Source organism: Lentinula edodes (genome assembly GCF_021015755.1).
Source record: "Lentinula edodes strain Le(Bin) 0899 ss11 chromosome Unknown C8R40scaffold_2, whole genome shotgun sequence".
Lineage (NCBI taxonomy): Eukaryota > Fungi > Basidiomycota > Agaricomycetes > Agaricales > Omphalotaceae > Lentinula > Lentinula edodes.
Window position 1 is genome coordinate 975,188 of NW_025764308.1, and position 20,636 is coordinate 995,823.

At 45.5% G+C, this 20,636-nt stretch overlaps 11 protein-coding genes across 11 annotated transcripts; 5 read left to right on the top strand and 6 right to left on the bottom strand.

Moving 5' to 3' along the window:
* Positions 1-69: 69 nt before the first annotated feature.
* C8R40DRAFT_1033079 (uncharacterized protein) lies at positions 70-2,036 on the top strand (the record flags this gene model as incomplete). Its single annotated transcript, XM_046223313.1, has 9 exons — positions 70-123; positions 172-218; positions 272-427; positions 475-804; positions 879-917; positions 973-1,045; positions 1,166-1,227; positions 1,289-1,389; positions 1,450-2,036. 9 exons carry the CDS (start codon positions 70-72, stop codon positions 2,034-2,036), a joined length of 1,449 nt encoding a protein of 482 aa, XP_046091535.1.
* Positions 2,037-2,681: 645 nt separating this feature from the next.
* C8R40DRAFT_1165402 (putative thioredoxin) lies at positions 2,682-3,242 on the bottom strand (the record flags this gene model as incomplete). The annotated part of the gene is made up of 4 exons (XM_046230686.1): positions 2,682-2,711; positions 2,770-2,844; positions 2,904-3,140; positions 3,198-3,242. The coding sequence occupies 4 exons, from the start codon at positions 3,240-3,242 to the stop codon at positions 2,682-2,684; spliced, it is 387 nt and encodes a 128-aa protein (XP_046091536.1).
* A 369-nt stretch (positions 3,243-3,611) lies between these two features.
* On the bottom strand, positions 3,612-6,226 carry C8R40DRAFT_1243524 (P-loop containing nucleoside triphosphate hydrolase protein). The gene is made up of 6 exons (XM_046233591.1): positions 5,849-6,226; positions 5,579-5,778; positions 5,402-5,519; positions 5,032-5,333; positions 4,652-4,972; positions 3,612-4,598 (listed from the first exon to the last, which is right to left on the bottom strand). Exons 1-6 carry the CDS (start codon positions 6,195-6,197, stop codon positions 4,098-4,100), a joined length of 1,791 nt encoding a protein of 596 aa, XP_046091537.1. The 5' UTR covers positions 6,198-6,226; the 3' UTR covers positions 3,612-4,097.
* Positions 6,227-6,285: 59 nt separating this feature from the next.
* On the top strand, positions 6,286-7,370 carry C8R40DRAFT_1080209 (peptidyl-tRNA hydrolase PTH2-domain-containing protein). The gene is made up of 8 exons (XM_046227077.1): positions 6,286-6,322; positions 6,382-6,608; positions 6,692-6,747; positions 6,776-6,778; positions 6,864-6,912; positions 6,967-6,992; positions 7,048-7,149; positions 7,211-7,370. The coding sequence occupies exons 1-8, from the start codon at positions 6,301-6,303 to the stop codon at positions 7,311-7,313; spliced, it is 588 nt and encodes a 195-aa protein (XP_046091538.1). The 5' UTR covers positions 6,286-6,300; the 3' UTR covers positions 7,314-7,370.
* Positions 7,371-7,494: 124 nt separating this feature from the next.
* Positions 7,495-8,076, bottom strand: C8R40DRAFT_1165405 (uncharacterized protein; the record flags this gene model as incomplete). The annotated part of the gene is made up of 3 exons (XM_046230687.1): positions 7,495-7,553; positions 7,610-7,780; positions 7,845-8,076. The coding sequence occupies 3 exons, from the start codon at positions 8,074-8,076 to the stop codon at positions 7,495-7,497; spliced, it is 462 nt and encodes a 153-aa protein (XP_046091539.1).
* An 80-nt stretch (positions 8,077-8,156) lies between these two features.
* C8R40DRAFT_253787 (uncharacterized protein) lies at positions 8,157-9,503 on the top strand. Its single transcript, XM_046234498.1, has 6 exons — positions 8,157-8,594; positions 8,664-8,745; positions 8,802-8,925; positions 8,989-9,001; positions 9,063-9,286; positions 9,345-9,503. Exons 1-6 carry the CDS (start codon positions 8,466-8,468, stop codon positions 9,397-9,399), a joined length of 627 nt encoding a protein of 208 aa, XP_046091540.1. The 5' UTR covers positions 8,157-8,465; the 3' UTR covers positions 9,400-9,503.
* A 104-nt stretch (positions 9,504-9,607) lies between these two features.
* Positions 9,608-12,484, bottom strand: C8R40DRAFT_1034111 (WD40 repeat-like protein; the record flags this gene model as incomplete). Its single annotated transcript, XM_046223398.1, has 7 exons — positions 9,608-10,147; positions 10,201-10,635; positions 10,691-11,359; positions 11,412-11,535; positions 11,590-11,975; positions 12,023-12,190; positions 12,239-12,484. 7 exons carry the CDS (start codon positions 12,482-12,484, stop codon positions 9,608-9,610), a joined length of 2,568 nt encoding a protein of 855 aa, XP_046091541.1.
* Positions 12,485-12,631: 147 nt separating this feature from the next.
* Positions 12,632-13,042, top strand: C8R40DRAFT_1032828 (Tim10/DDP family zinc finger-domain-containing protein; the record flags this gene model as incomplete). Its single annotated transcript, XM_046223288.1, has 3 exons — positions 12,632-12,711; positions 12,763-12,801; positions 12,856-13,042. 3 exons carry the CDS (start codon positions 12,632-12,634, stop codon positions 13,040-13,042), a joined length of 306 nt encoding a protein of 101 aa, XP_046091542.1.
* A 48-nt stretch (positions 13,043-13,090) lies between these two features.
* On the bottom strand, positions 13,091-13,681 carry C8R40DRAFT_1080218 (At2g23090 like protein). The gene is made up of 4 exons (XM_046227078.1): positions 13,577-13,681; positions 13,397-13,519; positions 13,320-13,342; positions 13,091-13,257 (listed from the first exon to the last, which is right to left on the bottom strand). The coding sequence occupies exons 1-4, from the start codon at positions 13,583-13,585 to the stop codon at positions 13,188-13,190; spliced, it is 225 nt and encodes a 74-aa protein (XP_046091543.1). The 5' UTR covers positions 13,586-13,681; the 3' UTR covers positions 13,091-13,187.
* Positions 13,682-14,075: 394 nt separating this feature from the next.
* Positions 14,076-15,834, top strand: C8R40DRAFT_1033526 (pyridoxal phosphate-dependent transferase; the record flags this gene model as incomplete). The annotated part of the gene is made up of 10 exons (XM_046223346.1): positions 14,076-14,212; positions 14,314-14,409; positions 14,460-14,522; positions 14,594-14,655; positions 14,718-14,804; positions 14,855-14,915; positions 14,967-15,103; positions 15,160-15,240; positions 15,297-15,532; positions 15,586-15,834. 10 exons carry the CDS (start codon positions 14,076-14,078, stop codon positions 15,832-15,834), a joined length of 1,209 nt encoding a protein of 402 aa, XP_046091544.1.
* Positions 15,835-15,893: 59 nt separating this feature from the next.
* Positions 15,894-20,626, bottom strand: C8R40DRAFT_1165411 (Urb2/Npa2 family-domain-containing protein; the record flags this gene model as incomplete). Its single annotated transcript, XM_046230688.1, has 14 exons — positions 15,894-16,553; positions 16,605-16,729; positions 16,782-17,163; positions 17,223-17,367; positions 17,418-17,573; positions 17,628-17,716; positions 17,771-18,042; positions 18,096-18,238; positions 18,295-18,434; positions 18,489-19,226; positions 19,277-19,377; positions 19,428-19,947; positions 20,004-20,385; positions 20,433-20,626. 14 exons carry the CDS (start codon positions 20,624-20,626, stop codon positions 15,894-15,896), a joined length of 4,047 nt encoding a protein of 1,348 aa, XP_046091545.1.
* Positions 20,627-20,636: the final 10 nt, after the last annotated feature.

The following is a 20,636-nucleotide window of genomic DNA, read 5'->3' on the forward strand; positions in this document are numbered from 1 at the left end:
ATGGGCGTTTAATTCATTGCTTATAATTAGCGCCCAGTACTCGGTTCAAGGCTTTCAGCCTCTGCTACCATGGGGGACTTCCAGGTCGTTGACCCTAAAGGATGGGAATATGATTTGCATTCGGTAACTACCTCTCCCTTCCTCTCTATGCTGTACTAAAAATATTTCTAGGTATACTCGGCTTATATGGGACATTTCCAAACTCACCACATCGCTTGGTAAATCATCATTCGTCCACAATCCAAGATAAGCGAGCCCATTGAAGATTTAGGTATGACAAGTCCTGGGGACATTTATTCTCTACCTTTGAGGAATTTCTCGCATTTTCATGGCCGGTAATCGTCGTGACCGATGCTCGAACAGGCAAAGCGCATATCGTCACCAGGTTAACTTCGATTGGTGCTTTTCTGAAAATGATAAAGACTAGGTACGATGTCGGTACTCAACGATAGCCTCAAGCATGTCTTGAACTAGCTCCTTTCTTTCTCTCTCCTGCTCTAGATTTGGTGAAACGCTTCCTCAGGCAGCAAACATGGTAATCATTCAGCCCTTCGAAACCACTACCCGTCATCTCCGCCATGTATCCGATCACGCAACGTACAAAAAGCTTCACAGCACCCTTCCAGCTGCCGTTCTTAACGCACAAAAGCAACGGATACGTAACGGAGAACTGGATTTCATTCAAGAAATTTGGGATATGCAGGATAAAACTTTCATGGCTGTTGATTTTGAGTGGAACGAGCGCAACGAGAAAAGTACATTGGAATGGGGATATGCTGCCGTGAGATGTGGACCTTTGAAGGCGTAAGCAAGATGTCTAGATCTAGACGCGCCGTGGCTGCCTTTCGGGTTATTTTGACCGGTGATTCCTTTTTTAGGCTTGGTGTGTGGCCACCAGTGCCCGATGATAACTACAGGTTTGTGGCTTCTCGACCTGCCTTTTCGACGCGTTTGACGCGTGATTCATCTCAGAAAGGGCCACTACGTTGTTCAAGAATACATCGACAAAGTTGTAAACAAATATTGCCCTACGTATCCCTGGCACGTACGTTCTTTGCCCATTGATCCCCCGTGCTCTTCTGAAGTCCTCAATTAGTACGCAGTGCGCGAATATAGTTTCTGATCAGCACTGAAGTATTCACTAATAAGAAATTTATACTCCTAGTTTGGCGATAGTCAAGTGATATCAAAGGCAAAGCTCCCACAAGTTGTACAAGGTATTATTAGGTTTGTGTGTCGGTGTTTTTTGTTTTTAAATAAGAGCTGAGACGGTAGTATGTGCTCACAGTAGTCTCGCAAGTCCTGATTCTGAGACGTTACCAAATAATCTTGTTCTTGTCATTCATGGAGCCAGTGGGGATCTGGCTCGTCTCGAGGATATGAAAATCAGTCAGTTCATCTTACTTGCATGCTCTGGCATTCATTCCCGCAATAACAGATTTCTCCTAGGACTCCCACACAACATGCTCGTCATTGACATCGCCGTGTTCGAACGAAGTTTATACAATGAAGGCCTTCGTCCACTCATGGTTGACCCAAAGACAAACCAACAACGTCAATCTGGCACCACGCTTTCTTTGGAGAACCTTCTTCGTTCGTTTGCTATGACAACTCAAAGTGACAGCATCGTTCTACCCAACATAACATTTCACAACTCTGGGAACGATGCCTTCATGTGTCTTTTTGCCCTTCAGATGTTGCTTGACCCCAGAGGCGTGAAAGTCCCAACTCCAAAGCGCAACAGTAGTAACTTTGGCATGAACCTTCATATGGGTGTGAACACCATGCCTATGACGATGATGGCTCCCCAGGCAGCCTGGGGTGGGTATTCTACCGTCGGTGGTTTACTAACACCCAGCATTTCGTCTCCTGTGCTGCGTAACTCGGTTTATGATCTCTCGTCAGAATTTGGGCAAATGCGAATGGCCAGTGGAGAAGGCTCGAAGCGCTCAGCATCTAGATCTCCCGGACCAAAAGTGGTTCCCGGGAGTGGGAGCTCGAGGAGGTTGAGTGGATTCAGATTTGGCGATGCTTGAACGAACAAACGCGATCTTATAGATATCGTTTATGATCTTTATGAACTTGGCTTTCCTTGTTTCTTCTGGACATTATAGCTCTGAAAATTTACAACGGACTGGTCTTTAATTTCTCGTCGCACTCCATACTCTATATTTGGAAATTTTGGTCAACGGAATTACATAGAACATACAGGACTAGCTAGCACCATCTAACTCATTTTCGGAAAAAAAATATTGGAGAAACAAGTTTAGTATTTCCTAGGACTAGTACCAATTACAGCGTTTCATCCTATAACTTGGCGCTGTGACAGCAAAAAGGGGGGTACGCCGCAGAACACGCCAGCTCAAATGGACTCCATAATCAGCGCCTAGTAAGCTCTGTAGCAGGTGGGGCCCGACTCGCTGCTAATGGCGATCTGCGGTGATCATTTAAGGTGATACCGTTGAGCCGAACTCGTCGGTGAAAGAGTTCACTCCACGCACATATCATAGATATCTGTTGGATTCACCTCCTAATACGAATTTCGAAATAGCCTTAAGGATGATACAACACCGTGAATTATTTGAAGAAAATACATGAACTTCGATTACATAGAGGATTCACTTCCATCATAATGAGCTTTGTTTCAACCGTAGGTGAGATGAGAATGAGGCAGTTCCCACTCAAACGAGGGCCGCCGACCTCACGACGTTCTGCGTGCCACGTATCAGAATCACGCTTGATCGAGTAGGGATAAGAATGTTCGCATACCTCTAGTTCTCCGGGTTGTGCTCCAACAAGCTGTTTGTCTTTCTCGCCGCCTTTGAATGATATGAAGGTAGGCATCTGCGATAATTCTCAGTATCGAAAAAAATTGCAGAGAGCCGAGGATTCATATTACTCACAGCACGGATTCCTACTTCTTGAGAAATATCACCCTGCTCATCGACGTCTACTTTGTAAAAGTCTACGCCGTTGAATTCATCTCTCTCGGAGAGCTTCTCGAAAATGGGCGAGATGAAGCGGCAAGGGCCACACCATGTTGCCCAGAAATCGATAACAACCTGAAGATTCGAGCGATCAGTAGATATTTCCAAAATTTCATGTTTGGAACCGATACCGACAGGTTTAGAGCCGTTGATCTGAGATAAACGATAGTCAGTCGGTGGATTACATTGGAAAACTGGGAAGGCCCTCACGATCTGCTTGAACTCGTCGTAGGACTTGATTTCTTTGACGACCATTTTGAAAACTGAAAGGGAGATTGGGATGGAGGATGTAGTTCTGTGTGGAGGGATGACAACTTGTGAAGAAGAACGCTGTGGGATGCCTTGGTGCCTTATATAGTGTTCGGTCCAGTTATTGCGACATGAAGAATAATACTGGTCACGCTTTTAAGACTGACTAAGTGATGACTGAGAATCACACTGTTCAAACAGGTCAGCTTGCCCGATGATGAGTAGTCATGGACAATACAAAAGAGTCAGTGTTGTAGTTCAGTAGGTCCATCCAGCAGAACTAGGTCGTGATGGAATTACGAAGCGGCAGAAGGACGAAGAAGTAATGATCCTGATATACTTAGAGGATAAGAAATCTCAAGGAATAAACGTGCATCTCTCTTTCAGGGTCGTAAAATTAAACATATGACACATCCTGAATTCGACGATGTCGACCCGACGTAGACGGTAGCAACAATGACCACAAACGAGCACCCACTCAACATCCTGATACATTGTCATCACATGAGTGCCTCTTATTTATTAGAAATCCTCAATGTATGATGCCAACCTCTCAATACTAGGCTTTGAAACTGATTACACTTCTTTTTACAGTTATTTCAAGAAATTACGGGTGCATGTCCATCGTGAGGAGACAGTGTGTGAGGGTGCACGGACGCCAAACGGACGCCAAGCGGTCAGCTGTCAAGCCGAAGATATCGGTCCGGCAACAAAGGATTTGACCGGGAGCGGGAGTAGGCGGGAGTCCGCAGTGGTTGACATTGTCGTAGCGCTCACGTTTAACCCGGGCCTAGATGAAGTACAGAAGCAAGATACAGCAAATGAACAAACCGAGACAGACCGAGACAGAGATGGTCGAGATCATCTACTCCATTGACCTTTGTTCCCCATCTTTTGTCGATCTTTATCCTTTTTATAAAACTCCTTTGATACTTTCTTATGCCCCAAAGATTCTAATCTCCGTTGCTTCCCTCCATCTCGGCGCGCCTGAGATCTGCCACTTCTCTCTTGCCTCTCTTGGTCCTCATCCTCTGCTTCCGAAGCGTTATCCACCTCCTGTGCATTGGTCACCTCCTCCATAATAATATCATCCTCATCATCCCCCTCATTGTCTTCGCTTCTCGGCCTTTTCCTTCCATTCTTCTGTGTGTTGGAGGATGTTTTAACAGATCCAACTCCCAAATTAAGGTTGACACGCGGAGGTACAGCGAACCCGAATGCTTTCCCGACCTTCGCTAGATCTAGCGCGTTGACATCGAAGATCTTTTTGAGTGAATACGACGCGTAGGCTTGGAGGTAGGACCGGAATCCGTCCTTTGCCGATTGGTGGAGGTAGTAGTTTTTAGATAAGAGCTTTTCCAACTAGATAAACAAGTGAGAAAATAGTCTTTGTGTGGATTATGTTTAACACAAACTTGAGTTTGGATGTTCAAAATTCGTTCTTGGGGGAAACTAAATTCATTTAATGGTACCTTTGCTTCCTTGAGGTATCGAAGAAAACCAAGTTCGCTTTCTAATAGGAACAGTAGACTCTTGCCGACTTTTCCTGCTCTAGCAGTACGACCAACACGATGAATATAATCGCGGGGGTCATCTGGAGGATCGTACTGGATGATCACATCCACTCGTGGAATATCTAAACCTCGAGCAGCGACGTCCGTACAAAGCAGAATTCCGGTTTCCGCGTTCATGAACTCGAAGAATGTGTTCGTCCGTTTTTGTTGTTTTTGATTTCCCTGGAGAGCGATGATTATGAGCACGAAAGTCAAGAGAGCTTTAGAAATCAGCGAATTACATGCAAATCGAGGACAGGGACGTCGATATAATTCAGTAATTCGGCATGATATTTGACTGAATTTCGACTGGAAAAGAAGACGATTATCTTCTTCTTCCGGTTCAGTTTGAGGTAGGTGAAGAGAAGCAGGAAACGTTTATCTGAGGGACAAACAACGTATCCTTGGGAAAGTGTTGTTACTGTACTTGTCGACTCCTCTTTGTCAACATCGATGGAGACAGGACCTGGTCGTAATGATATTCGTGCCAAATCGTTGACTTTCGTTGTTTGCGTTGCGGAAAATAGCATGGATTGTCTGTTTTCTGCGTGTGGGAGGGCAGCATAAGTACTGGTGGAAGTAAGGACATGAATCGAATTGACGGACACGCACCGTTAGGTAGAATTGATATAATTTTCTTCATCTGCTCCTCGAACCCGATCTCCAATATCCGATCAGCCTCGTCAATAATCAGCGCTTTCAAGTTCCGGAAGATAAACCCTTTCGTGCCCTACATTTCTTACGGTTAGAATCTCGTCTACTTCCTTGTAACAGTACAACCCTACGCACCTCCAAATGATCCAATAATCGTCCCGGAGTAGCTACAATCAAATTCACACCTTTCGTCAACTTTTCCTCTTCTGCTCTCCTATTTGCACCACCCATTACGATCCCGTACGTTTGTGAATGATGCTGCATAAGGTCCTTGGCTACACCGAAGATCTGTAATGCGAGCTCTCGTGTTGGAGAGACGATGATAATTCCTGTCCCTATAAATCATCATCATCTTAGGTAAGTATAGCACATCTCGAAGCAGAGATAATGGAGCCGGTAATTTACCATTCATGGGCTTGAATTTTAGTCGATGCAATAGCTCAACGGCAGGAATAAGAAATGCAAGCGTTTTTCCAGAACCTGTTCGAGCTGCACCAAGAACATCTTTTCCAGCAAGAAGAACGGGTATTGATTTAGCTTGAACCGGAGTCATTGTGCTAAACCCCATGTCAGCGAGAGCCCTGGTTGTCTGCTCAGATAGATCCAGAGTCGAGAAAGGTTGTCGTTCCGGTGTTTTATCAGTGCTCTTTTCTGGCGAAGAGCTGGTGGAGGCTTCAGCTTCAGCCTTTTTGACTTTGGAACTTCCGGTGCTCGTGGAGGCATCCGTATGTTTGTCCTTGCGTTTGTTACCCATAGCTGAAGAGATAGTTATAAGGACGAGAGAGTAAGCGCTGAAAAAATATTTCTGAAGGAATGGAATTGCCGGATGATTCGGCAAACAAGGTTTTCGCTCAGACATGGTCAAACTTGCCTCGCAAAGTACGTTAATCGCGCTTCAAGCAGTTATGGTATTCTGTTCCACTAAGATGGCCACACAGTCATAACCTCTCTTCTTCTGGGAACTGCGTCGGCTGCAATAGGATTCTATCTCGGACGAAGACAATCAACTCTAGAAGGTCGACATTCTTCGACCGCTGAAAATTCCACAAGAGTGGAGGAAACTGATCAAGGGGAAGATGAAGATGAAGATGAAGATGATGACGACGGGATTGCTGATGGAGATCTGGCTGCTATAACCCCTGGATTCGCAGAACCGTGCAAAATGGTACGCGTAACGTCAAACAATCTTACTCTCTATTCAACCCGAACCGGACCAATAAAGTTAACCTCTCAGTATGGAAAGAATAGGTCTTGATTGTGAGGACCGACCTCAAAATGACAGTAGGGAAGATATCCGCCCAGTGAGTCTCAAACTGCAGTTCAATAATAGACCGAAACCCACATTTTTTGTTGTATAGATGCGGGTAAGGGATTTTTACAGTGGTGCTTGATACTTCTCAAACTCACATCTTACATTCAGACATGCAACCTTAGCTTGTTACAAAGCCCTGACAAAGAAAAATCCAAAGGTACGATGGCTGGAATCTGGATGTTTTTGCCCTTTGTCGACAACGAATACACAGCTTGTGCGTCACTGGGAAAGAACAGGGCAAGTACAAACCCTCATCTCTACTATTGGTTACTCACTCATCCATCGTATATAGTCAAGCCAAAATTGCGCTCAAGGGCACTTCTGAGGAACAGCTCCTCGAGTTGGAGGCGATTGCAAAAAGTTTAAATTTATGCGCTCGTTCAATTATAGACGCGTAGGTGCTTGTTAATTGCTTGCAATTCTAGTTGATACTGATGCTTGCGAACCGTAATAAGTGGACGAACACAAGTTGAGCCTGGTACAAGAACTGTACTTGCAATTGGACCAGCTCCTGTTCCACTCATAAACGAAGTAACTGGTTCCCTTCGGCTTTTATAAACAAAACACTTTCCAAGTTTTGTTCGATGCGAAGTGCCAGTGAGTAGAAGATATAACCGTTCATGTTCATTCTCTAAAGTACAAAGTCGTCATGAAATCTACGTTTACAGTGAGGTGATAGTACAAATTTGTTCGTTCGTAATAGACAATGTTCCAAACTTTTCTACGTTGCGACTAGTCATTATGAGCAGCCGTTGTTCGAATCGCCCGACGCTGAATTACTACCCGCGCCGCCGTTGTCTAGCGAAGCGCATATAGTCAGCAACAAAGGCCGGCGACAAGACAGAGCAACATACCAGACATCATTTCAATCATCCCGTCGCCATTAGTTGTCGATCCTCCAGAAGCGTCTCCGGATGCTCCAGAGAAATCATTGGCGGCGCCATCGGTTCGTTTGCACTGCTTGGTAGTAGCACGGGAGCCAGAGACGTAGCCAGACTTGCTGGATCCAGCATCACCACCGTTATCTGTAGAGAACAAAGAGAAAAAATCAGAACGTGCTAACAGTAAAGGCGAGGCGTCCAAACTTACGCGAAAGGATTGCGAGGAGTGGGGTAGTTTCAAGTCCACAGACGCCATTGGCGCAGTTTTCGTTAGAATTGGGGGCCTGTACTACATCACCTCCGCGAGAAGGACCAGACGCGCCACTGGCGACGTCGTGTGGAGAGCGACCATCGAGAGGGAGAGCGTTGACAGTATTCTCGGCGAGGAGAAGCGAGATGAACAAAAGGGCGAAGGCGAAGAGGCGAGAAAAGGCAGACATGGTCGTGATGATAGCGTAGTTTGGTGGGTTGAGAGTAGTGGTGGTAGGTGTTGAAGGTTAGATGTCCGGAAAAAGAAGCCCCCGCCTGGTTTTTAAAGGGCTCTTGGTCCGTGCGACGCATACATCCAGCTTCCCCAGATCCCAAAAAGGGTAAAAACTTATAACGCGTGACGCAATCTGCACAAAACGGGAAAAGGGCCTAGACTTGCAGCTTATCATGTGACTACTGGTGTATGTAAGCACCGGCGACGTTTTGTCTTCCTGTTCGTGTTGGCAGTGGAGTCTTTGGAGTCGTCGGCGCGTCAGGCCCCGCGTCACTTGCAGACACAAATCAACATAAATGAAGAAATACCGATGAGATATAGGCCCAACATATCCCTATCAAATTCATGGCCACCATTGCCGTAGCTCGCGCATATCAAGCATCCTTCCAATCTCGTCCTCACACAACCCTCGCTGTTACCGGCGGAACTTTCAATGCTCTGGGCGACTTTGTGGCCCAGACATATCAGAATACGGTAAGAATCTGCAGTTACTGCTGGTGTATATCGTTGTTAATCTTTATACTCAAACTTTATACTCGATAGTACGGAAAGCAGGAACATACTGGCCCTTTTCGCTATGATTTAGATCGTACTTTACGCTTCTTTTGCTTTGGTTTCGCTATCAGTGGGCTCACCTCTTTACAACCATTGACTGAGCGCTCACAAGCGGTTATGGTTCAGGTCCTCTCATCGGAAGATGGAATGTCTTCCTCGAGCGTCATTTCCCCCTCCGCGCTTCGTCGGGGTCAGGCAGTGTTAGTTTAAAAGCATTGTTCAAAAGGGTGGCAGCGGACCAGATCGTAATGTGCGTCTATCCCATATAATGAACTTATATTGTTATCTGACTATTCCACTGTCCTACTCGCAGGGCTCCAATTGGAGTAGGTTACATACCGACGCTTTCGCCAAAGTCATTTTCACTGACTATTTATCCGTCCTTAGCTCTCGTTGTTTCTAGGTTCCATGGGTGTCATGGAGAGACGGACTATGCCTCAAATCAAACAAAAGTTTTTCGACCTCTACACACCCGCTCTGATTACAAACTGGCAAGTTTGGCCAATAGCGCAACTCATCAATTTCCGTTTCATGCCCCTGCCCTATCGTGTCCCATTCCAGTCCACATGTGGTGTGTTCTGGACACTCTATCTGTCGATCATTAATTCCAAGTATGTGTCTTTTCTCATTCTCTACTTTGAACATGTTTTTTTATTCGTGACGTCGCAGGGAGGATATGAAACAAGACCGAGAGGTTGAATTACACAAAACTCTCATACAATGATTCAATTGATATGAAGAATTTTCGTGAACCTTCTGTTCCTTTCTTTGTTCATACATTAGCTGTCTTCAATATTCAATGTAGCTCTAGCAATCACCTCTCCACACACTTGCTTCATTATCTTTCTCCACTGGGTATTTACTTAGAAACGCAAGAAGTATGCGGATTATCCCTAGAAATATCGATACTTTTTGTGTACATAAACTTAAATCTACGAAGCACCGTACTTGTGTCTGAAATACGCGGGCGGTAATGTAGCAAGCACATCAATCAACGGCCTCTCTACTACAATCAGCTCTCCAGGTCCCAAGTAGTCAACGAACAATATGGGGCGGTACTGCGTGATCAACTTCAGCTGCTCCTCCAAACCTTCATGGTTATTCTTTTGCAGTTTGTAGTTTTCCCGCCGACGCTTCCGCGAAAAGTCATCACTCTTCATGGGACCATCGTCGAAATTGATTTTACATAGCCAAGTTGATCCCCAAAAGACAGCGAATCTCCCGGACGACTTTGAAGGTGCACCAGGGACTAGAGGCTCAAATATAACACCGATAATGGGATCGTGAAGATGTGTGAATTTTTTGGGAAGATTGTCACATAGCTCTCGAGCCCAGGAAGGGAATTGACGTGTTTCAACATCATATATCTGGAAGGTGTTGTTCGGGAAAGCGAGGACGATGAGGTTGGGATTAGAAGAGCTGAATGCGATGGATTGGGCGGGATGCAAGAAGGATGGCAGAACGCAGTGATGCTACGAGACAATAATTAGTGATATAGCAATTTGTGACTGCCCAAAATGCCTACCTGAATGGAGTCCAAGTTGAAGATGTGAGTTCTACTGCGATCATCTGACGTTGCTAACCACTGTCCATCTGCACTGACAGCCATACGGGTAACACTCCCTAGAAGAGGTGAATCATCGTCGTCGCTACTATCTTCCTCAACATCAGAGCCCATTTCAACGTCATCATTGATTGTTTTGAGGTCTTTCGTAACCCGATCGTTTGAAAGGTTATTTCGCTGTCGGTGGTGGTCAAACTTCCGCAGAACCCGCGGCTTTTCCTCGCTAATGTCTATGACAAGGATATACGATGTCAATGCAGTTGACATAACCAGTTTTGTGGAATCGGGAGTAAAGGCAAAAGATAGGCCACCTGTAGAGGCGGGTTTCTGCGGCAGATGAAGTGAGATTATTGAAGCAAAATCTCGTATTCGTCTAGGCTTTACTCGTCCTTCAGCCTAGAATCCCAATCAGTGACAATCGGCCTTCTTTTGAATAACAGGAGAAGCCCACATCGGTTATTAAACGAAAGAGTTTGGTCTCATATAAATCGGAGACCACGAGCCATTTTCCATCATCCGATATCGCAGAAGCCACAAGGTTAGTATGGACATCCAATTCCATCTCTACACATTTCTCCCAATCAGCAGAGTCGGTCTCCTCCATCATTTCTTCTTCGTCTTCGTCCGATAAAGAAGGTCTTTTGAGGATTCTCCATATACTCAAACGCGATTCCTGCATACATGATACCAGACGCGCCTGGCGAGCTACATGAATGGCAGAGGTGGACGAGGGTCCAGAGGAATAAGCGAGACGGCGATGATATGAATCGTCAAAATTAGCGTGTACGCTTGTTGCAAGCGGGTTAATTACTTTAGACAATAATGTACTCGATGGAAGCGCGGCAGGAGTGACAACAACAGACATATCCAAGCCGCCCGATGCAATGACAGGCGCGATGTCTGAAGGAAAATGTCGCTTGTGTGACGAAGGAAGAGGAGTGTATGGTGGCCATATTGCTAGAGAGCGAACGTCATGTGCGTGCATTCGACGAGAGGATGTCTGCATCCAACGCATTTTCGATCTAACCTCGGAAGAGTTTTCGGACCCTTGGCTGGTCTTGACGCGAGAGTATTGAACGAGCTTCTGGTCCACGCCGGAAGAGTATGCTGCGAGTCCGTCCTTTTATACATGATTAGCAGAAAGAAGCGTTTTTGATGTTTTCTTCACGAACCGGGCCTACTGTAAGACACAGAACATCCGCTCCATGTGAACTGAAGCTCTGCAGTTGGGTACAAGTTCGCGAGTCCCAGAATTTCACCATGCCTAACGAGTCTCCAGAAATGATAGTTCCATCTCTGAGATGAGGAGTATAAGAGGGATATCGTCTTCTGAAAATCACCGTTACTGACCCTAAAGTGGCTACTGTCCAGACTAACGTCCTTTCCCCGCGTATTTTATCCGTGCCCATTTTGTCAAGCATTCTACCAGTAGAAGCGTCCCATTTTCGCAAACTGCTATCTGAACAGCCGGCTACTAACCATGAGTCGATCCATTCATCGTCGTCGTCGTCGTTTTCATCTTCGTCTTCACTTGTACTCTCTTTCGGTATCGGCGGGCCCCAAGCGACACTCAAAATTCGACCTTTTACGCGATCAAGACGCTTAGAATGAGTGAGAGTGTCGTCTGCGACGGATATGAATCTAATCGTTCCATCTTCGCAACCTAAAGCAAGCATGGTTCCAGCAGGATTTGCTGCAACAGACCATATGGTTCCGCCTTGTGAATTGATCGTTCTCTAAACCACTTGAACAACAGTAATTCAAAGAATGAGTAGTAGCTTACCCGTATGGTCGAACTTTCTATATCCCATTCCAGAAGCTCACTGCCTCCTCCTGAGCTGAATAACCGTAGATCAAAAGATGACGGAACCTGGTCCTTTTTTATTGTATGAGGTTCCCGAATGATAAATGCAAGAGAATCGACTTTTGAAGGGTACAATCCAGGCAAAGTCTTCAAATAGTTTCAGTCCAATCCGTTTGATTAGGCCAAACAACTGACCTTTCTTATCACCCAAGCTTGGTTCGACTGCGGGTCGTTTTTCGAACCTGTCCATTCGTAGAGATCAATACTTCCATTAGCACGTCCAACGGCCAAAGTTCCAAATTCTGGGTATTTTGAAAAATGCTTTTGGCGCTTGATAGAGGGAAGGGGGAGCGGAGGAAAAGCAATGGCAGTGATGGCAGAAGGATCAAGGTCTATAAATCGACAGCGATGGACAGAGACAGTGCTCGTCGCGTCGGGCATTCTGAAATGAGAAGATGGAGAAAATGGGCAGGGCGCGTTTTTTTTCCTGATTTGGTGAAAAACGTGACATTGACACAAGTCGTCTCAGACTCTCACTTCAAAATTATACCACCTTGATACCACCACTTCATTTTCTGCGCCTTTACTATGTCTTTTCTCAGCGGTGCAAGGCCTACGGGGTCCACAGGTGGTGTCAATACAGACAAAATTGAGATGGCTATAACAGAGTGCGTTCTTCTCTTCTTGGTTTACTTTTCAATAACGCGTCTTTGGATTAGACTTGACACTATCACCGACTTTTTCAACCGAATGGTTGCGTCCGTACTTCTATTCGAGTTCTACAGACGACATTCTCATGATACTATCAACAGGTCTTGTCATGCCAAATGTATAACACCCCGCTACACCGACGGTGAACTGAACAAGGGTGAAATGGTCTGCATCGACAGATGTGTGTCAAAATACAATGAAGTACAGAAGAAGGTTGGCGAAAAGATTCAGAGTAGAGGAGCAGCAGCAGGCGGGGCAGGTCCAGGAGCAACAGGACTAGGTTTCTAAATTGGGTACATATAATGCGTTGTTCAGTGCAGCACGGTACGACATAAAACACCGGTCTATTCAAGCTTATTAATGACATGACCCAATAATCAATAACTACCCGCCTCTAAACCAAAAAATAAAGCCCACACGTATCACGGAATCATCATTTGCCAAAATTAGGGAAACACTCGGTTATGGCCTTTGAATGTTTGTTCTGGGCATGTTCTTCCAATCTGTGTAGATGAAGCAAAAATGTTGATAGCAACCAACAATCTTCGAGTCTCAAAATGCTTACGCAGGCTGGCGGGTAGTAACGAACTAATCAATGGATGTCAGTCATGGAAGCCGAAGTCAAAGCTCCTGCTGGCTCACAAAGGCTTGCTTGCAAGTAGAGCAAATGATGGATTTCGCCGCCTCGTTGCTTTTCTTCTGGCTGGTCTGCGTTTTGTCTGTATTCTTAGCGTTCCGCTCTCTTTTCTGCGCTGCTTTTGCACCCTGTAAAGTTCCAAGGAATCAGTGAAGAGGGTATATGGAAGGAGAAGTGTTGCATACGTTACCCATATTGCAGAAAGTCTAATAGAGATTCAGAGAAATAAAAGAACAAGGAAAACGAGATGGCCTCGAGGAGAAAGTGCGAAGATGAAAAGCTGTCGATTACGTTACCGGAAACGCTCAATCATCTGATTACTGCTGCGACCGTTAGTGATGACTGGAAAAATCGCGCAACAACCACAGGAAATATCAATATGTAGGTAGGTTATAGTCGATGAAGCAGGCAAGACTGATTTAACTTCTACAGTTGTTCAAACCTCTTGTGACTACAGACAGGACAGGAAATCGGGCCGGGAGAGCAGGACGTGCTCTGCAAGTACTGTACAGAACATCGAACAAGCAATGGTCTCAAGTGAGCTTTTGCATGACCCATGGCCAATCGATGAGCGATAATGGACCCTGTGTAGAAATTATGACTAGTATTGCTCAGCCATAAATAGCAATCAGGTCCTGGGTATTCCTTGACCCGTTTCCACCAACTGCACCCAACCTTCCAACAATGTCCCAGGTCGAAGTCTCCGCTGATGCAACAAAGACCAAAGTTGCGGAAGAAATCAAGTTTGACATCCTAGCTGGCGTACCAGCAGGTGGCAATGAGCTCAAAAGGAGCCAGATAGCCCGTACATTCATCTGTCAGTGTTTATCTAGACGATCCATATGTTGAAGCTCATCATACTGCAGCGGACACGATTACAGGTTTATTTTCTACCTGATTTTCTCGGTAAACCCTGCCAAAGCTCAATCGTCTCAGTGCCTACGAAGGAAATGTACGCATATGCTCTCCTTGCTAGTCTCGGTGACGATGTCTACCATGAACCATCCACTATGCAAGTGTCCGGTCTCACTTTGTTCCCATGTTCCGGCGTTCTGAACAACCACTCAGTGCTCTTGAAACACACGTTGCCAAAATTACTGGCAAAGAAGCAGGTCTCTTCATGCCTTCTGGGTACGCACCCCTTCCAGCGAGGCTTCCACAGAGCTCAGTCTTGCTCGCCCATCTGACTTGCCTTCTGCCAGTACCATGTCAAACCAGATCGGCTTGAGAACCCACCTCATGCAACCTCCATACACGATTCTATGTGACAACAGGGCACATATTTACAGGCACGCCTCGGAAAATCTCCAGAGATCCGCTTGAAAGTCATCATGATTTTCTATTGCAGGTATGAGGTCGGAGGTGCCGGATTTCATTCCGGTGCTGCTTTAACTCCTGTTATTCCTTCGAATGGTATTTCCCCTTCCTCTATGTATTTTCGAAGTGTCCTGAAGAATTTTTAGGTCACCATCTGACCCGAAAAGACGTGGAGAACAATATCATATATGGTCCGGATGTGCACTTGTGAGTATCTAAAACTAAAAGCTCCCAAATGATTGGATAACTCTCGAACAGTGCACCAACAGAAGTCATTGCACTTGAGAATACCCTTAACGGAACCATCTTCCCTCAAGATGAAATCATCGCCATTTCGGAATTTGCACGTTCCAAAGGGATCAAGATGCATTTAGACGGTGCTCGGATATGGCACGGTAAACGTTCTATCCGAGTCTGCTACATAATTCTATGTGTTAACAATATGCACCAGTTGCTGCGGAAACCGGAACTTCTCTGCATGAGCTTTTAGAACCATTCGACACTGCGAGTTTATGCTTTAGCAAGGGTTTAGGTCAATCCCTTGTTCTTTCCTGTTCCGATCTACAAATTCTCATTTTGGAGCTGAAGGTGCACCAATTGGTTCTTGCTTGGTCGGTCCGAAAGAATACATCACAAGAGCTCGACGCATCAGAAAACTATTTGGTGGTGGGATGCGTCAGACTGGAATTCTCGCAGGTGCAGCTGCTTATGCGCTCACTCACAATTTCCCCCTTCTTCACCGCGTTCATGCTCTCACCATTAAATTACAAAAATCATTTGAAGACATCGGTGTCACTATTCTCAGTCCCGCAGAAACTTGCATGGTCAGTTCTTGCGTGTATTGCCATGCGGGTGATGCTTGATTCTGTATTGCTAGATTTTTTACGATGCAGCTAGCATCGGATCGACCTACGACGAAATCGCCGAGCGTGGCGAAGCATTACCGGAGCCTCTTTTCTTGGGTGGGTCAAGAGTAGTCCTGCACATCCAGACCTCAGAAGCTGCAGTCGACGATTTCATCAAACTCATTGCGACCATTGCGGAGGAGAAACGCAAAGCTGGTTTTGTGAATTCAGCGGTTCAAGCCAATGGTCACCAAGATGTTTATGTTAGACGCACACACTAACTTAGAAGCATAAATTATGGGATATAAAAAGCTCGGATTGCGTATATGGACATATTTCCTCAACCTTTCCCGACATAACGTTGTTTTTCATACTCCCTCCAAAGTGCTTTCACGATCGCTTTCTCGCCCGCATCTGTAGCAGAGGCCATCAGAGTGTCTCGGCTGAAATCGTTCATCATCCCGCACAGGGCATACAGTCCCGGTTGTAACTCTTTTCGAACCGCCGTTGAGAGTTCACACAATGGGTTGTTCAGCGATTCCACATAAGCCTTGATAACATATGCTGCATGTTTAGAGAAGGGTTTGGCCAAAGACTCCGCTTTTGATGGAGTGGTGGTTGACGTAGTGAGCTTTCTGACCACATTCTTCGTATTCAGAGATTCAAGCAAACGAGAGAGGGCGTTGCTTTCCTCGACACCCAATGGATCTCGAATATTTATCCAGAACGGGAGACTGCGAGAAACCAAGGCACTCTGTTTTGGTCCCAGACTAGGTCGAGGGCTTTGCATCGACTGGATAAGACGTCGTAGCACTATTCCTAGGTGGGGAATAGTTAACAGAACCAAGTCTCGACGTAAACGAACGAGGGCGGTGGTGATAGAGACGATACAATGGAAAGTCTCAACAGACGTTGTCGGGTTATGAGATTCAGCGCCCGCACATATCTTTGCGATGAACAACCAGACACCACTGACATCAACTTGGCGCAGTGTTGCAGGCTTTTACGAAAGGTTTAAAATGAATTTCTCATCGAAGACATGAGCACATACCCGGTCGCGACATCTTTGTAAAAAAAGCCGTAGCGCAGGCAGGTGAACTACTTTCGTGAATACTTCACGATCATTGAAGATGCTGATGCTTTGAGTCACGAAGTGCTGCACAATGTGAAACGTGTCTGTCGAGGAATGTTATCGAGCGAATGAATGGAATGAAAGGATGTCACCAACTTCGAGGGGAATCTTGGAGAAGAATCGATAGAAGATTTACGAGAGCACTGCATTCGTCCGCATTTGCATGTTCCAGCGAAGTCACGATAAATTTCAATCCATGTTCAAATATCTCCGGAGAAAGAGTGGGACATAGTGCGGACATGAAACTGTCAACGCCTTGACTAACGATGTACTTGCCATTGGTTAGTAAGACGTAGGCAGCAATTACAGTCTCGAATCGCTGCAGTCGACCACTTGCTGCACAGAAATTGAATTCCTCCAATAGCACTCCGAATACAACAAATCTGGTTTCTTCATCCTCAGGCGTCGTGGCAAATGTAAACATTCGCACTGTCTGGTCATCGAGGACTGGGACGTCTTTGGGGAATAAGCGGCAAGTCTAGATGCAAATGATGCAAATTTACCTGTCAGTCCTAACCAACGACCTAATCTAAGCACCTGCTGCCAACATTGCAATAGGCCCCTAGACTGTGTAACCTTCGGCGCGCTTGGAGTCTTTGACAATTCCACCAAAGTTGAAAATAGACATGTATGTAGAGTCTTGTAGAATCCCTTGAAGGTATCCTGCGCCATGATCGAAAAACTACATAAAGAGCATCAGATTTGAGAATTAAATGCCAAGAAGTGACTGACCTTTTCATTGGGTGCTCCTTGAGTAACAATTCGACGAGAATATTGAATGTTCGAGCCCAAGGATTCATCCACGAGAAGGAACTTTGCTGAAGGCCATCTGAATAATACTGGATTAATTGTCCAATCTCATCAGAGTTGTTATTTTTAAGCAGGTTTCTGAAAGCATTATGTGAGTCTAGACCACGACATTTCCGAGATTAAAGCAGTTACTTCAACAGGAGTCTAACCAACTCCGTTGTTTCTTGACCAGAAGCCTCGTCAGTGTGTAGATGCTGTAGGTATGCAGCAAGGCCACCCATCTGTTCGAATCAGCGTCAGCGTATTTGTACATTTAGTATTTTTTAAGTACATACCAGGTTGTCGGAGAGGTCGGTAGATGATATGATACGAGAAACACAGACTCTCAAGGTGTGCAAAAGATGAGCATTGCTTATAGAATCCATTGTTTGTTCAATCAAGACCGTTCGCTTCACCAAGGAAAGCCTCAGTGTTCGAGGCAAATATTCAGTTGGAACGGACATTAATATGTTGAAGACTGAGCACACAAGTTGCTGTTGTTGAAGAGTAGCAGTCGCCCAATTGGATATTTCGGAGATAGATTTGTCAATGAAGGTAAGAAGCACACCTAAAGTACGATATTAATATTCTGCGGAATGCGGAATCGAACCGCCCACTCACTCCGGATATTGGATAACTCCCAAAACTCAGCAGAAGATAATGCTTGATCCAGTAGAAGTCCTGTATAACCTTCTCTACTACAAGTCTCTTGAGATACAAGGATGTGAACAAAACGTTCCAGCTGTGCTGCCGACGCTTGTAAGCTTACTCTTGAAGTCAGTGATAGAGATGACGGAAAGGTCGTGTATGAAGGACTTACTCGATGAGCGGAAGCCATCTTTGGATCACCATGTGAAGGATATTAAACGCCGGAGGTTTAATAGTCTCTAATATCCTCAACAACGTATCCAATGTAACCAGTTGTTGACCGGTAGACGTGCTTATGAAAAAGGTGCGAAACTACAGTAAATGATGAATTTCGGTAAAAGACAAAAAGGGGAACTGCAAACCAACAAGTTCGACCCGCAACTCAGGCAGCGAAATGACATCGATACTCTCCAACATCCGTTGAGTCAATTTCGAAGAGCATTTAGCATCGACTGAGATGGTGGGCGAACGTTGAAGGTCAAGAGCGTATCGAAGGCGGAGGTCAGCCGAAATAATGACCTCGTCACTCCAAAGAGACTTCTCAGCCTTCTTACTCATGCCTTTGAACAATTTAGATAACGAATGCAAAACCACTTTAGAAGAAAAATCATTCAGCAGTGTTTCTAGCTCCTGTTGAGATTCTTTGGGGACCGAATCGGCCGAAAATGAAGGAAGCACCACAGAAGCAAAGGTAGCAGCAGTCGAGAACCTGAGAGTTATTCCATTTGCCACGCCATTCACACTGCCACCGCTGTCGACCTTTCTCCTTTTACGAGGGTTGTCCTCGTCCAGAGATCGCGACCAAGAATGATACTCTTCCCAGAGGGTTTCCATACGCTTGATTACGTTGCGTGCAGCAGCAATTGTTTGATTCAAGGGCAAGAATTCGTAGACGCATTTTCCCAGACGATCCAAATGGCTTGGATGGAGACCAGCGCTGTGGCATATTCGTTCATAGACCTTTTGGCAATCATGACCGCATACAGTTTCTCGGAAACTGACAGTCATCAAGGCATCGATATAAAGGGGAACACTGCGTGTTTTGACGTGATATTGTAGAATGATATCCAGCAACTCCAAAGCGGGCTCAACAGTACCTGGAACCTGATCGGAAGAGTTCAGCTTCGATTATGTCGCCACAAGCTCTGCCTTACCATCAGAAGTTGGGAGAGAATGTCGGGGAGTACGCTCTCAACCAACCGGTAATCAATTCGGGTTAATGAGGTCAAGCAACGTACCACCGGCTCAATTGAATCTTTGACAACATCAGCGTATCGTCAACAACCTTGCACTTGCTCTATTTACCTTGGCTGTCCGCTGCCAACTCCACGAAAATTGAGTTGACCATGCCATGAAAGAGCTTTTCCGTATCGAGATGCCGTCCGGTAAATAGCATCTCTTGATTTATCACATCCAAAAGAAGGGTCTTGGCCGTCCAACTCTGGTCCTTGTCCGTTGCTTTGTTGAAGATTTGCTGGGATAAGATGAAGAAGTGCAAACCAGTTTCACGAAATTCTACCAAACCATCAACTTTTTGGCTTGACCCCTGCCCGAAAATAGCATTGCGATTTCTTCTCAGAGCTTGGATGTAAGACGAGAAGATTCTGGGTAGACTGGGCATGATTATTTCCGGGACGATGTCATGGAAAGCAGTGAATAACATGTCCTCGGTTTTATTATCTCGCAGGACATCGAGGTTGAACAAACAATCAATACCAGAGGTGTAAAGACATTCAAAGAGGGTTGAATGGTTTGGAGACGATGAAAGGTTATCCAGACTCGATAGCCAGTCTTTTATATGGAGTTGGATGAATGATGAAAACATCTGTGACACGACTGTTTCAGAATACCAATAAAAATGCCATTTTGAAAGAGAACAACCTTTTTCTTCACTGTTGAAGTAGACAAGTACCGATGGAAAGAGCCCGCGACAATCTTGACGAGATAACCAACATACTCGTCCAATGGTTGACGCTTCGCGCACAAACGCAAACAGGCCCCAAAACATTCCAGCAACAAGTCAATATTGGCTTTGGAGATGCAATATGGCCACAAAATCGTGATGCAATCGTGAGCGATACGCGTATCCCGACATTTATCACTGAAAGTAGCATTTTTGACTGATTCAAAGAATTGGATAACGACCCGAGTAAATGGTACACGAGAAACCAGCGGCGCCAACCACGAATGGGTTTTTGTTGAACGGGAAGGTGTTATGACGTCTAAAAGAAGTTGCCAGCTCGCTAGATCCGTGACTGACTGACTACAGAGAGGTGTGAGCAGGCACTATATAGGGATATGAATCCTCACAATTCAGGGCTCTTCACGAAACGGTTGAGGATAAGATCAACAATGACTTCAGCTTTCCTAGGCGCGTGAAAAGATTGCAGGTCCCATGCTGCTCGGGCAATTTCAATTTTTGAAGGACCCCCGGTATTAGGTGGATCTGAGCTGGCTTTGAGAGCTCGGACAAAACTTTGGGATGAAGAGAGAACTTGATCCATTTCTGTCCCT